Here is a 16,288-nt window from a genome sequence, read left to right on the forward strand (position 1 = left end):
AGCCGTTATTTCTGTTATGCTCATACCTAGAGGTCCTGAACACACATAGTAGAAAGACTGTAACATTGTGTAATTATGTATTTGTATTACCATAGCGACTTGGGGGTCCTAGTCATAAATGTGCTTCTCCCGTACTAACACAGAACAAAAGCTGATCCAAGAGGCTTACAGTCTTGCATACAATTCTGCTGAAGACCCTGTGAAGCATGTGGTATTTGGAAATACATACAAGTTGTAAGCCACTCACCATTTTTATGAAAATCAGCTGGTAAATTCAGACCCATTCCAGAGGACCCTGGGTAATTAGAGAGACGCTCAATAAGGTTCTGAGGAGAGACGTGGATTATGGAAGGCAGAAACTATGTAAAACGAGTAAGAATTTGAGGGAGTCTGTGGTAGCTCTGAATGTTCCAAACAAAGAGAAGACATGGGCTCTGCCCTGAAGAATGTCCAGTGTCAAACTCTGCATGTTACTTAGTAAACAAAATGTCTCTCTTTGCAGTCTGTGACAGATTCACCTTTCTGCAAATGAGAGGGAATGGAAAGGTGAAGCAGGAGCTGCTTCAGCTAGGAGAAATGCTGTTTTGCTTGACTGATCGATGCCCACAGGAATTTGAATATTATGGTTGCTACTGTGGCCAAGAAGGAAGAGGTTATCCTACAGATGTACTGGACAGGTGCCGGCTCTTCAACAACCTTCTAGTTAGCACTGTCTGTTGTTAATAATGTGTATTATAGTGTTGCCTAGGGCCCACCCAAGATCAGGACTCCATTGTGTTAGACCCTGCCCTGAAGAGCTTTTCTAAACAGATAAGACAGACATGGTAGGGAAAAGGCTAGACCAGGGGTTCTCAAACTGTGGGTCATGACCCCAAAGTGGGTCCTGACCCTGTTTTAATGGGGTCATCAGGGTTGGTGTTAGACTTGCTGGGGCCCGGGGTCAAAGCCTGAGCCCCACTGCTTGGGGCCAAAGCCAAAGCTCAAGGGCTTCCACCCTGGCTGCGGGGCTCAGGCTTTGGCTTCAGCCCTGGGCAGTGGAGCTCATGTTATAGGCCCCCTGCCTGGGGCTGAAGCCCTTGGGCTTTGGCTCACCTGTCCGGGGTGGGCAGAGCTCAGGTGGGCTGAGGCTTTGGTCCCCCATTCCTGGGGTCACGTAGTAATTTTTGTTGTCAGAAGAGGGTCATGGTGTAATGAAATTTGAGAACCGCTGGGCTAGACCGTTCAAGCATAGCAATCAGTGGGATTGTGACAAATGTAATGTTAACGTCTCAGATTTGAGGGGTAGAGTGGTTAGGAGGGGAAAGGAGGGCACAATAGGTGAGGAGAGGGAGGGGAGGAAGTATGAGGAGCAGGTGTGGAGTGAGGTTGAGGTAAAGCATACTCAAGAAATGGATGGGTTGAATAGTAACTTGCAGATAGACAAGTTAGTCTGTTAATATAGATCTATGCTGCACTATCCTTTTGAAGAATGTAAATACCAGGCGTGAAATCCTGACCCCATTGTGGAGTTTTGCATTTACTGGAGGATACATCTAAGAATGAGATAAAATTAGAGAAAATTCACACTAACTCTAAGGAAAGGGAAATCTTTCTCAGGGTGAGGTCCAGTAGCATGTTGAAACGTCACCCTAGGGGAAGTGATGGAAGTCCTGAGCCATCTCAAGTTTGACTACTGGAATACATATTGTAAGGAACTAGCAGGAAAATAGACTCTCCGAGTATAGGTCTTCTCCAGTCCTAACTTATATGACTTATTCCATGGAAGGATTTAGCCCTCACGATACTAGCAGTTTCCAAGTTGTCAGTCAGCTAAAGTCTGAGGGAATATGAGAGACAGATGCCCAGTTTTTGAAAGGATTACTTACGCAATTTATTACATCAGACAAGTTTAAAAAAAAAAAAAAGAGTCTGGTCTCCCTTCCAAAGAACTCGCAGTTGAATAAAGACAAAAGCAAGCGACTGAATGAATGAGAAAGTAATAGTAAGATGATGAAAAGCTTTATTTAACAACTTGTTTGGATAAGAAACATTTTTTCATCAAAGGTTAAAACAAATGTATTCCCAGTTTCAAGATGCAATGAAAATGAATAGCCAAATAATAGCAAATACTGGGAGATGAGTTACTTTTAAGAAAGGTAAACATTTGTTCTTTGTTTTAGGTGCTGTTTCTCCCATCAATGCTGTATGGAACAAGTTAAAAAACTTGGGTGCCAGATAGAGGGAAGTTTGAGATCTGAAGTTGTATGTTTAGATCATAAACCAAAGTGTAAGTTTGGTCTGATGATTAAATTAATGACATTCCCCTTGAGCAAAATAGAGATCAGTGTAGAAGCACACAACTAGAACCGAATCACAGAAGTTAGAAACTGGAAAAAAAAGGGGTTATATTAACAGTGCTCTGACAGCCATTTGGAATTGGCCTTGAGTAGGGGAAAAAAGTGATCAAGTTTAGGTTAGGCTTAGCTAGAATGCACTAGCTAAGCTTGTCCTAAGCCTGAGCACTTTTCCTAGTTAAGCGAAACAGTGTTGTCCACAGAGCACTGGTGGCTCCCAGGGTATGGCTGGCTTCTATCAGTAGGTGGGCACCTGAATGCAAACTGGTCCGTTTCAGAGTGCTAACATCTCCAAGTCCCACTGAAGTCAATGGCAGCTGCAGTTGCTCAGCATCTCTGAAAAATCAGATGACTTGTATTTAGATGCCTAACTATGGATTTAGAAGCCTGAGTTTGAAAACTGGGGTTATGGCTTTACTATAAGTGGTGAGCTGACGACATGTTTTTAAATCTGCTTACACCAATTACGATTTGCTGTCAGCCATTTTTCAACTTCAAAACCTCCCTTTTAAGGCATTGGCTGGAGCATGTGCGAGAAGCTACTGTGTACCTGTGATAAGACAGCTGCTGAGTGTATGGCTGCCGCCTCTTTCAATGAAAGCTTGAGGTTTCTAACCAGGCGAGCATGCCAAGAGAATAGAGTCTCATGTCGGAGCGGAACAGCTGAAAGGCCTGCAGGGGACTCTGGAATAGGCACCAGAACCTCCAGCTCTGAGGAGAGCAGCGAGGAGGCAGGTCCGTGGAGGAGTGCTTTAAGAAGAATAAAGAGAGCTGCACGCCACCCCCCGGGAAAAGCCAGAGCCACACCACAGGAGAGATAGCCAAGTCTCTATATCCAATTGGGAAGTGGCATGGAGGTGCCACCATCAACCGCTGCGTGTCCTATTTTATCTTATCTTTGTAAAGTCTCTTCTACATGTTCGTACAGACCCCAGATTGAATTACAGACTAGGTAACGGGTTATATACGTTAGGATATAGAACTCTGTTCTACAGGGAAACGTGCCCTAAGGACCATTTCCATCTGTCTTACATGATTATTTGAAAGTATCTAGTAGTTTTGTTCAGCTGTTTTGTAAAGACCCCTCTGACAGGTGACTGATTTTTGCTAACACCTCCGGCACTTGGTTACAATTTATTTTGTTTTGTATTGGAAATGAGATGTGTCTCACTGGAAACACACACACACAATTGAAGGGTTGGAATTAGAATTTGATACATTTTCATATTACATGCCACTATGTGTGTAGTTAATGCAGAACTCCTCCATGATTGTAAAATACCAAGCTTAAGATCCATGCTATACTAGTTGCGTAACTATGGTAACACTCTCTGGCCAATATCCTTCTTGAATATTCAGGGACGGGGTGGGAGGAGATGAGGAAAATCTGTCAAGACACGTCTCCAAAAAACTGAGCAGATGTCTGCGGTACCTCTACAGAGGTCACCCATCCAGGCTTCAGGGTGCCACAGAGCACATGTTCTCCCTTCAACAACATGGAGCCCCTTCCTATTACATCTTTGGCCGGCTGAGGCCTTAGTTTCCAGTCTATCCCCATTCGCTGTGAATTTTCTTGCCCCGCCTCCTACTGGCTCTGCATGTCAACGGGCAATTGTAACATGCTGCAGAGTTTTATAGGTCTCCAATTTCCCTTTTGTATATTATGTAGACAGGGAGCACAGTGGCATCTTCTGATCAGAACTCATGCACGGGGGCCAAATGATGTGGGGAAGCCTGCATCTCTACTGGCCATGCTGTGACTGTTCTTTGGAGAAACAAACTTCAGCTTCCAGGAATATGGCATGATGCCAACAGTACTAATTTAATAGATTGCTCAAATTAAACTACATTTTTCCTTCCTGTGGCCCACTGTCACGCTTCCCTTATGCCATCTGCATGGAATCAGTGGAGTTACACTGTTAAACTATAGCAGCAAATCAGCCTCTTTCCTGTCCCCCTTTTAGAAAACAAAACAAAACACACCATTGTGAGCTGTAATGAGACCTTTGAGGAGTGGGTGGGAGAAAATTAAAAATCCTTATTCCCAGAATCATTGAAAAATTGAACTGGGAACAATAGCAAATCTAGAGTAATCTGCACTTTTTGCTGCTTTCTGTGGCAGCTACGATTTATTATTATGATGGATGGTTCCAGGCCTTTCCATTGCAGAGTTTTCTGAATGACTTGCTTAATAGGACAACACTGATTTATATAGGTAAGGCTATTGCTACTTAGCAGCTAAGCAATGAAGTACACACAATGAGGTGTTAATTTCAAAGCTTTGATGTGACCAATTAAATGTTAATGCTAGGAAGTAAATTATCTACTTAATCAAATCTCACTGAGAGTTAAATCAACAGCAGCTTCATTGCTTTCGATGCTGGCATATGTTCTGGCACCAATTTTAATCTCATTGCTTCATCTCAGTTCCGATTAGCACCAACAGTGCAATGGGATCCATAGATTTTAAACCCAGAAGGGACCACAATCACCTCCTCTAACCTCCTGCATAGCAAGACCATAAAATGTCAGTCAATGGGACTAGTCAGATGTTTCAGAATGAGTAGGGACATGTGTATGTTTCAAAGGTCAGGGTCTTGAACAGAACAGGCTCTTCCCTCCAGCCCATTCCATGCTTTGAAATTCTTGGTCTCCTAAAACTCACAGTAGACATGGAGTTGTGAACAAGAAATTCTCCCTGGTGGCTAAATAAATGTTTAACCAGTTTGCATGAAAGTTTTTTTTAATTCTGACTTTGAATTGTGTATGAAAATAAAAGACAGGTTGCCTGGGATATTTTCTTCATCATCTAAAAAAAAATCTAAGCAAGTTTTTAGTTTAGAAGTTAAATTAAAGCAGTCTACCACTTTCTGATTTATGACCTAAAATACTGAATATAATCTCATCCCATATATTAAAGTAAATATTTCATTTTTAGTATTTGCAGAAGATTTCTGGTGGTACTGTCATAGTACGCTTTAACTTAATTAGATCTATAAAATTACTGACAATCTTTACTACAACTGTTGATTTGATTTTACTGTAAATGTGTGAAATGGATATTCAAACAGAAAATTAACTTGAAGTAAACAGTTGACAGTGTAATAAAACCAAATGTCAAATTTTCAAATGTCACCCCCTTTCAGGCTCCTCTTGAAACAAATGAAGATTTCCACTAACATTTTTTACAATAAAGACACTTGCTACTAACTTATAATTGCAACATCTTATCTTTATTATAGTGATTTTTCTGAAATTGTTTCAGTATTTCTTGTCTAGATTCCTGTTTTAAGGGTCTGCAACTTAGTCATCAGAACTTTGCTCTGTGTTGAGCGCAAGGACGTTGTGTGGCCAACAATTAGAACAAAGGCTCTGGAAGCAGAAGGCCTGCGTAGGTTCTTCCACATCATGAAGTTACTTGACTTTGCCCATGTCATCTGGTCTTTTTGCCTTAGTCAGTATTGTGAGACTGTTAGGTAAATATGCAAAATTCCCTTAAAATCCAGTGCTGCATCTGAATGCTCTTTGATAACTAAGTTATCACAAAACCGAGGCATATAGGATACTTACTGTCTTTTTAAAAAAGCAGTACAAGATTAGACCACTGTGGAAAACGCCACAGTGCAGCGGGCTGGACTAGATGACCTTGAAAGGTCCCTTCCAGTCCTGCATTTCTTTGCTAATCATTTGCAACGGAGCAAAACCAGTAGAGTGAGCTTGCTTCAGTGACAGAGCAGAGGATTACTGTGGGTCTGCTGGAGGTACAAGTTACCATCACAGTTCATAATTAAGAAAGCAGCTAGCAAATGTTTAGGGAAATGTCCCACACATAAGGAGTGAAAATCCTGACCTCATAGATGTTAATGGGAGTTTTTCCATTGCATTCTATGGGACCCGGATTCCCCCCCAGGACTTTTAGGGAAAGCCCACCAAAGGAATAGCAACATGAAAAACTGAAGGGAGGGATAGTATGTGGTTGTGAATCCTCCCGTTAGTGGAAGGAATCACTTCCCTCATTATCAATTGAAGTATGTACACCTTTTAAAATACAAGATTGGTGAAGAAAACTGATAGAAAGTTCTAAGCCTACAACCCCGCACTAACATTTAATCACAAAAGGTGTGAAGGTTGGCAAAGTGGAGGGTTGGCGAAGTGACTTGAGAAATTACATCCACAGGCAAATCCAAACGAACCTCACACATTCCTTCAAGATGCACTGCTAGGTCCAAAAGTGATCATTTAAATATCCACTTCAGCAAAAAAACAGGATTAATCTACAATAATCTACAAAATGCCCGTTCTTTTAATCTGACACGGAGGATGAGTTTTGATACTAAACAATAGGTATTCATACTAAATTTCAGAACTGGACTTTTAGAAGTTCTCTTAACAGCCTTTTTGGCAGAATGACTGCAATTTGTTTTCTACATCATGTCATTTACAAATAAAAAGTGACAACAAAGAGGTCAGTCAGCTAATTAGCTGAAAGGAAAAACTGGCCTTTGAAAGAAATGAATTTGACAATTAGCAAATTCAAATGAGCACAAGCTAATTCCTCTAATATAGATTGATATTGCTGCTTTGAAACCCTCAGATAAAACTAATGTTTCAAAGAAAGTCCTTTCTGGCAACTGTTAGGATTTAATATTAGATGCAGAACTTTCCAGCTCATAATGAACACAGTATGCTCATTCAGAGATAAAGTTACATGCCAATAATGCCTCCATCAGCTTTATTTAGCTTCACAGACTGCTCCACTCAAATGATCCTTACTTACCTTATGTTAGACAGACTACATTATAAGCGTGCTGCTATTTTACCATGACAGTTAGATAAAGTCACGAATACTTTCTGCGGGCATATTCCCCACCTCTGGCATTTCATGAAGAATTTAACATTCGCTAAGCCAGTTAACATTACTACTTATATCTAAATCTGTACAAATTAAGTCTCCAATCCTGAAAAGAATTTACTCACATGCTTAATTTTGCTCATTGAGTAAGCCCACCGAAGTCATTGAGATTACTCAGTGGGTAACGTTAAGCAAATGCATAAGTGCTTGCAGGATCAATGCCTATAAAAATGAAATCTTAACTGAGCATCAACTGTATTTAATCACCATTAGAGTTCAATGAACAGAATCCATCTCCATGATATATATATATATATATAACAATTAAATGAAGCAGAAATCTATGAAAGGAATTTCTAGTTAGGTCCAAACCACACAGAAACTTTTCACTCTACTTGTAACTGGTAAGGAGTATGGTTGGCTAAAAGCATGCTGTGTGTCTGTAGTAAGCAGTGTTAATACACTTAGCACAATGGGGTCCTGGTCCATGAAGGGCTCCTATGTAATTAATAGCTAATGACTGCTTACTGCTTCTGCTAGATAATTAGTCTGGCATGTGATCTGGTTGCTGTCACCATTTAGGCAAACTTATTTTTGCCTGTGGCCTAATCAGTAGCATAGACTTGAGTTCAATCAACAGTCCCACTGGAGTCTGGGAACCCAAACGACCTTCAAAGTCCTCTGGCATTTCAGGAATATGGTAACCTTGATCCAAAAAAATCAATAGGACTAGCTTTATTTGCAGTACTATGACCCCCGAATGTAGATTTCCCTGTGCCAGAGTATGCCCAGGCAGCAACAGTCCCGTATTCTTGGGTAGTCTCTAAACTGCTATGACTACTCTACTACCCAGAATGAAGTTGCTATCATACAGCTGGATTTGTTCTGGCTGCTGCCTGTTCACGCAGGGTTGCTCTATATTTAAAAGGTAGGTTGACATAACTACAGTAGTCCAGGGTGTGAAAAAGCCAATACAGCTCACCCCCAGTGTAGACGCAGCCATGTTGTTGGAAGAGTGCTTCGGTGACAGATACTTTTGTTTAGGAAAGTGATATTCCTACACTGATGGAGAAATCCCTTTTGGTGGGCTAGGCTGGGTGTACACTACAGGGTGATAGCGATGTCAGAGCCTCCTTAGTGTAGAGACAGCCACATCCCCCCCATACCCACACCGCCAAACACATATGGTCCAGACAACCATGACATCATCCTGCCAGTGGGCAGAGTTTGACCTGGCTCAGAATTTGCCCTTATTGTTCAATTTGACATTATAAATGGACAGAAGCCCTTCATTTGTCCACCTGGTTTACACACATCACCTCACTCAGAATGTAGCTACCCCTTTCTGCCCTGCATTGCTTCTGGGCTGTCCCACCAAAATCCATAAGCTAGTAATCACTGCAATCTGGAGGGCCAGGAAGGGCTCCATGATGCAAAATAGTCACTTTTTGAGATAGAGGATTATGGGATTTGTGAAAGAAAGCCTAGGCATAAAGGGTGCGGGGGGGATGGTTCTTAAAGATAGCATAGTTCATAGGCTATCCAGAACATACCCCTAAAAAAGTTATAAGAATGCTAGGTTCGGGATGAAGGGGGGCAAATAGGCTGTGATGGTAGAAAAGCTGTGTTTGGACAAAACCCCCAACATATTAACCTGTAACTATAAGCTGAACATGCCTCTAACTGGTTGCAAAATCATAGTGTAGCATGGATAGATTCTTATATGTGGCTATCAGCAAAAGCTACAATATTATTCCCTAAAATGACTATAACAATGTGTTAGATACATGGTTGCCCTTAACCACGACAGAGAGCCATGTTAGCATCTCTTGCTTGTAGCATAAATATGAAATTGAGGACTACTAATGGTATCTATATTATCTAACATTCCAAATGTGTCGTATTGTAAAGTGGTTCCCCTCCAGTAACTCTGTATACACACGTGCCTGGTTTGAGACAGAAAAAAGCTTAGGTCCTTCTCTTCTATATACCTTAAGAGGCTACCCAGACCCTTAAAGAAAAATCTGATCTACATGGGACATTCTGAAAAACATTAAGATGATTACAGCATCTGATCTTACTAATTCTCTTCTTCTACCACTGTGAGATAACCCTTGCCTCAGGATCAAGGCCAACTCCATACTTAAGATGATTTGGGTAGAAAAAGGATTAACAAGAATTAAAGATACAACACAAAATGAGAGACTGGCCTCCTTGCTACCGATGTGTTGCAGTTCTTTCTTTCAGCAGCTATGCTCCAGGAATCATACAAGGATAGAGGACAACCTGTCTGTTTCAACTCTCTCACCTCTACAAGATCGTATGAAGAAATATGGAAACAAAAGTCACTTTGTAGGAACTACTTATAGGTGATTTGCATTACCTCTCAATCTCAGTCTCAAAGAAAAATTGGAAATCTCAGTCTCAAAGAAAAATTGGAAAGAGAACCTAGCCTTACTATCACAATAGAAACCCAGGAGGATCTCTGTCAATGTGAAAGATACTTCAAGTTCTTTATCCTTCCGATTCTTCCAGAACAAGATATTGAACAGGAATTATTGGACTCCAAAATATTTATTTAAAGCTAGATTGGCAATACACAGCGAATGTTGGAGATGCGAACAGTCACATGCCAACCTTTCACACATCTTCTATACCTGTCAAAAATGCACGTGTTCTGAAACGCCACATTCCGTGCTCTCTCAGAAACTAAGTGTTGCTATTTTTCCTTCTCCAAGCTTATGTATGTTAGGGGGGCTGAATGAGTTGATATTATCAGTTAACCGTTTATTAGCCAAAAGAGTTATTCTGAGAAAAAGGAAATCTGCAATTTGTCCTTCAAATACAAACTGACTTAGCAAGCTCTCTATTACTGAATTAATGGAAAAAGTGACTCATAGAAACACTTGGAAAAAATATGAGAATGCCAGGTCACACATGAAACTATTGCATATTTTTGCAGTTTACTATATTAGTCCCCTATACTCATAGGTTATGTTCTCACTTATTTAGTCACTTTAACAACTGATGTGCTCTATGACCTCTACAGGTTCATGTGTTTTTTTGTTTGTTTTTTCCCCACTAGGTTTTACAAATAACGAACACTGAATTGTTATTTATATGGTATTTCCATCTTGTGCTTGCATTTATATATTTTTTATTTCGTTATATATTTAATATTTTATATAAAAAACAAAAAGTAACTTAAAAAAAGAACTTACTGACTGTGGTATGTAATCTATCGCTTAAATCACCCTCTACCAGATGACTGGTGGATAGCTAATGTAAAGTCTGTTTTTAAAAAAGGCTCCAGAGACAATCCTGGCAATTACAGGCTGGTAAGCCTAACTTCAATACTAGGCAAATTGGTTGAAACTAGTAAAGAACAAAATTTTCAGATACATAAACATGATATGTTGGAAAATTCAACATGTCTTTTTGTAAAGGGAAATCATGCCTCACCAATCTATTAGAATTCTTTGAGGTTGTCAACAAGCAAGTAGAGCAGGGTAATACAATCAACATAGTATACTTGGACTTTCAGAAAGTCTTTGACAAGTCATCAAAAGGTCTTAAACTAAGAAGCCATAGGATAAGAGGGAAGGTCTGCTCTGGGATCAGTAACTGGTCAAAAAAGATAGAAAAGAAAGGGTAGGAGTAAGTGGTCAGTTTTTACAATAGAGAGGTAAGAGAGTCTCCCCAATTATATGCACTGGGACCGATGCTGCTTAACATATTCATAAATGATCTGGAAAAAGGGGTAAACAGTGAGGTTGCAAAGTTTGTAGACGATACAAAATTACTCAGGATAGTTAAGTCCAAAGTGCAACGAGTTACAAAGAGATCTCCCAAAACTGGACAACAAAATGGCAGATGCAATTGGATGTTCATAAGTGCAAAGTAATACATATTGGAAAACATAGTCCCAACTATGCATACAAATTGATGGGGTCTAAGTTAGCAGTTACCACTCAAAGAGATCTTGGATTCTCTGTGGATAGTTCTCTGAAAACATCTGCTCAGTGTGCAGCAGCAGCAGTCAAAAAAGCTAACAATGTCAGGAACCATTAGGAAAGGGATAGATAATAAAACAGAAAATGTGTCACTATATAAATCCATGGTACGCCCACACCTTAAATATTGTGTGCAATTCTGGTTGCCCCATCTCCAAAATGGTATATTAGAATTGGAAAATGAACAGAGAATAGCAACAAAAAATTCGGGGTATTGAACAGTCTCCTTGTTAGGGGAGATTAAAAAGCTGGAACTGTTTGTCTTAGGAAAGAGATAACTAAGGGGGGGATATGATAGAAGTCTATTAAATCATGAATGGTATGGATAAAGGAAGTGTTACATACCCCTTTCCATAATAAAAGAACTAGGGATCACTCAATGAAATCAATGGGCACCCAGATTTAAAACCACCAAAAAGAAGTACTTCTTCAACACGAGGCACAATCAACATGTGGAAATCATTGCCAGGGGATGTTGTGAAGGCCAAAACTACAACTGGTTCAAAAATCAATTTCATGGAGGATATGTACATCAATGGCTATTAGCCAAGATGGTCAGGGACGCAACCCCATGTGTTGCCCTGGATTTGAGGGGTGTATATACCCCAGAATGTGACTGAGCTAATTGTAACCATATTATGTGAATACAGCCACCCTGAATTAATAATATAGAATATCACATAGTTTCAAGTTAATTTGGAGACAGGCTTTCAGAAGCAAGGTCAAAACTAGCTACAGTTTCTGCTAATCAGAATAGGAGGAAGAGACAGACAACTGAAACTGAAAACCTTGGTGGTTGGAAAACCTTGAATCTAGACACCTCCAATATTAAAAGTTTATTGAAAGTCAGAAAAGTGATGATCCAGTAGGGGTCATTATGACCTATGCATTTTGTAGAAGTTAGTTATAAAACAGACGTTTTTCCTGACACCCTTTTTCCCCGGCGGGTAAGCATCTGGCCACTGTGAATCTGCTATTAATTATTCAATACCGTTCCAGATGTTAGGTAAATATGTGGGATGTTCTAAACCTATTGCTTGTGTGTGTGTGCTTATATCTAATAAACTGCAATGTTAGACAACAGCCGCTCACTTGCATATAATCCTTGATCAGACAGAATCGCTGTGTTCCTACTGATTTATTCCTGACACCACCTGGAGTGAAATAGTTAAGTTGCCCCTGCTGGGGCTTCTGAAAATCCCGGGTAAGACATGCTCTGGGTGTCCTTAAACCTCCAACTGCCAGAAGCTAGGACTAGATGACAGGGGATGGATAACTTGAAGTTGCCCTGTCTTGTTCATTCCCTCTGAAGCATCCTGCACTGCCCACTTTCAGAAGACAGGATACTGAGCTAGATGGACCGTTGGTCTGACCCGGTAGGGCTGTTCTTATATGCCCTTAGGAATGCGTTTTAAGTTTTGCTGCTGCCTAATATCTTGTTGAACTTTTCCAACAAGTCCCAACTTTATGAAGAAGTGAAATGTTTTGGGTTTGCAAAATAACTGTCTGTATTAAGTGAAATTTTATTTTGCTTTCTCAACGATAAGCAAGTATTATATTTAGGACAGCACTGATTTCTTAACCTCAAGTATCATACAGTAATTCATACTGTAATTGTTCAAATTAATTTGTAACAAACTCAGCTATTTTAACTTTTTGGTTTATTTTATTGCTGAAATGTACATTGCACAGTGTATTCTTACATTTCATGAAACTGGTTCAACACCAACAGTAAAGACTGTATGGGCATCAATAAAACAGACACATTAGCCCTACTCTGAACAGGCTAATTTTGTTTCTTCTAAATTAACATAATTTTAATTTACCTTAAAATGAACTGCTATCAAAAACCATAATTACTCAAAGTGACATTACATTTAAAAGAATTTAAAGCAGAAGCTGGAATACATACAAATGTCAACTGGACATGAAGTGATAAACATTCAAACAGTATTCAAACTGTCACAGACACGACAAGCCCAGTATGCACACTTCGTATTCTAAGCTCTCCAACTCTTTTCAAGACCAGAAAGAAATAAAAGATTCAAAGCAACTGTATACATTAAAACAGCATTCTGAACAATTTGATTTCAAAATACCTACAATTTATTACCTACATTAAACAATGAGTACAACATATTATGCAGCAGACTTCCACAAATCCTCAATTCTCATCTGTCTGAAGTAGCTTCAGTACTCAACTTGCAGACTCCCTGCATTTTCAGCAGGGAAGAAATTATATATCAGGCAAAGTCCCAAAAGATTACAGATCTTTAGTTCCTTAACATCTGCACATCCTGAACAAGGCTAGTCTGAATTTAGGACATGTGGGAGCCTATCTTGTGATTAAATGAAAAAAAAATCTTCATCAATAGACTTCAAATGAATGGTACATGAAATGTTGAATATAATTTTTCTCATGCAGTATACATGCAACAGAATTTAGTTAATCTGAGAAAACTTTATATTTACACCACAGTCTGCGTATTACAAGAGTGCAAATGAAAGTACATTCTTTATTTCTTATTCTTTAGACTCTTTAATTCTATTTCTTTTTTGTATAAATGTGCACAGTGTTACTTTATAAAATCACATCAGTGTGGATGATGATTGTTCTACATTGCGTCCCTAGCTTACATCTAATTAAAAAAAATACACTCTGTTTATATAGGTCAAAATCTAATATCTTACCTTAAAAAACAAAAAGTGAAAACTAAAAACTAAGGTGACAACGAGTTCTACTAATGTTGTTGACTCTGGTCTGATCAGGATGATACGTTGCAGCAGTAACAATCACAACGGAATGCTGTAGGTAAGAGGTTGTTTCGTCATCCACTAACAGCTGTGATTGCACTGTCAAACTGAAAAAAAGGTCTCAATTACCTTTCTGAGTTTTGTGAATGCTTCCTGAAAGTCTTGATGTGTCATCTCATAGGTCTAAATAGCTGAAATTTCTTTGGAAACGTGCTGTTTCACTCCTTTAAAGATAGTTTAAAGGAACATTGTACTTAAGTTTAAAAATCCAGAAGCCCTACATTTTTCAGCAAGTGTGGAAATTGCCAAGGACAGTTAACATATTGACTAGCTTCCTAATCAATTTATAACAAGAGTTATTAGTTTAATACACTATTCATCTCAGCCCTGACCCATTCAAAGAAATATATTGTTTTGAATTTAATAAGTTTGTATTGAGAATGAAAGTTGATTATATTTGCTGCTTCAGAAAAATCCAGCTAAACCTAGACTACAAAGCTCACTGCTAATAGCACTGGACTATTAGAACTTTTCATTTTTACGCACAGAATTTCTCAATGGGTCATGAAGACAACATTGTCATTACCATCAAGGGCCAAGCAACTTACTGTACAGCACAGTTTTATGTACAGAGCTAACAAAAAGTTATGTTCTGTGTATGTATTTGAAATTTATACTCAGGTATCTAAACCTATGAAAGTTACCACATCGGTTTTCAATAATCACAGGAAGACTTGTCAAATGCAACAAAAATGTATACAAACAGCTATAGCTGCAAAATGCTTTTGCTTGAAAACACATCTAAATTGATAATTTTCAAGAGAATTCATCCAGTTTTCTTTCAATTTGCAAAATATCATTAAAAACCTATTTTACTAAACTACACAGAGCAACATTTCATATAATCTTATGTTCTGTGTTTATAATTTCACAAATGAACTAGTATTTAAAGTACTTATCCATTTAAAATGCCCTCAGTTTGTTGCTATACTAAATATATATTTATTTATTATAATTCAGACAGCAAAATACTACTGCATTTTCAAAAGCATAGTCTGTAAACTATACACATAAGACATGAAAAATATTGCACAAGTCAGAGCTCCAAGAGGAGGATTTACATCTCTCAAGCAGAACATTGCAACTTTCGGCAGGAAACAGCACATGTGCTGGATTTCTAAAAAGCACATTTTGTTAATCATTTACTAGGAACAATATTTAACAATTGGATGACCAGTCATATTTATTAGTGAAACTTAACAGGTAAAAGGTTGCCTATTTAATGTATTTCAAAATAATGGAATAAATAGCTACTAGACAGCAACAGTATAGGGAGCTAAGACATTGCTCCACTGATACATATGGTAACAGAAAGCATGCCGAAAGCACTCTACCCAAATCTGGAAACCCAGGTGGAAGGAAGCCACCAGGCATTGCAGATATAGCCCCCAATTCTAGGAAATTGTATTTCTGTAAACTCATTTTTAAAGTCTCTGAAACTCTAGAACAGACTGGCAAAAGAGGAGGAAATATTTACTTCTGACTTTTAAACCTACTGAAATATGAAAAATGACTAAGTGAAATAATAAGGTAACATAACAAAACTAACTTCAAATATTAGAGAATAGTTAAAATAATTGAAAGTTTGGTTAAAAATCATTCCTATATACTGTAGGTCCATCATTTTTCTACAAAACTATTAATCTAAATTAACAAAGAACTTGAAAACTCATCTTGGTCTGTTTATTGTACTCTACTCTAAATAATGTCCTGCAGACTTCAGAAGACACTTAATACACACAAAGATCTGGAAACTTCATCTCATAGACTGGAACGGATTGGTAATGAGCATGTCCAGCAGTAATGGTCATCGTTCCCGAGGGGCTAGGAGGAGGACTGTAAAGAAGGAAGGAGAAAACAAAGGCATACAATTCAAGTTTTCACAATAATATGTAATCTGTTACTACTTTTAACTTCCTAGAGTACTTGGAAACTTGATACTAAATTTCTTTCCATCCTTACTGTACCCTTTTCCTACATTTGTAATGAAGCCAAATTATAATGGCTGATTTTTGTTTGTATCTTTACCTGAATCACCAGTTTTGTTGGTGTCAACATAACTATCGAGATAGGACTTTTGATTTACAATATTACCTCAAATGCAGAACAGATGTGCATGGCACTTCACAATACATAGATTGCTAGCTAATACCTAGAGCACATGCAACAAAGGGAGAATTCAACATTTTTGTAAGCATGACGAATATATATATAAAATACATTTATAAAAATACTCCAGTGCTGTGTTGCCAATATATATTTTCACATCTTTCAGC

At 38.6% G+C, this 16,288-nt stretch overlaps 2 protein-coding genes across 15 annotated transcripts in view; one reads left to right on the forward strand and one right to left on the reverse strand.

The window, feature by feature from the left end:
* The window catches only part of LOC140906347 (uncharacterized), an 85,883-nt gene extending 80,642 nt beyond the window's left edge, over nt 1–5,241 (forward strand). For all 6 annotated transcript variants that reach the window (XM_073330099.2, XM_073330100.2, XM_073330101.2 and 3 more), the window contains 3 exons: nt 503–677; nt 2,160–2,266; nt 2,847–5,241. In XM_073330099.2, the coding sequence (XP_073186200.2) occupies nt 503–677; nt 2,160–2,266; nt 2,847–3,154 (590 nt within the window). In that variant the 3' untranslated portion in view covers nt 3,155–5,241. The remainder of the gene's footprint in view (nt 1–502; nt 678–2,159; nt 2,267–2,846) is intronic.
* A 7,601-nt stretch (nt 5,242–12,842) lies between these two features.
* EFR3A (EFR3 homolog A) overlaps nt 12,843–16,288 on the reverse strand; it is a 189,989-nt gene continuing 186,543 nt past the window's right edge. For 8 of the 9 annotated variants that reach the window (XM_073330119.2, XM_073330112.2, XM_073330111.2 and 5 more), the window contains one exon: nt 12,843–15,848. In XM_073330119.2, the coding sequence (XP_073186220.1) occupies nt 15,743–15,848 (106 nt within the window). In that variant the 3' untranslated portion in view covers nt 12,843–15,742. The remainder of the gene's footprint in view (nt 15,849–16,288) is intronic. The other variant, XM_073330113.2, reaches the window with a different exon arrangement.

This window comes from Lepidochelys kempii, chromosome 2 (assembly GCF_965140285.1).
Source record: "Lepidochelys kempii isolate rLepKem1 chromosome 2, rLepKem1.hap1, whole genome shotgun sequence".
NCBI classification, from domain to species: domain Eukaryota; kingdom Metazoa; phylum Chordata; order Testudines; family Cheloniidae; genus Lepidochelys; species Lepidochelys kempii.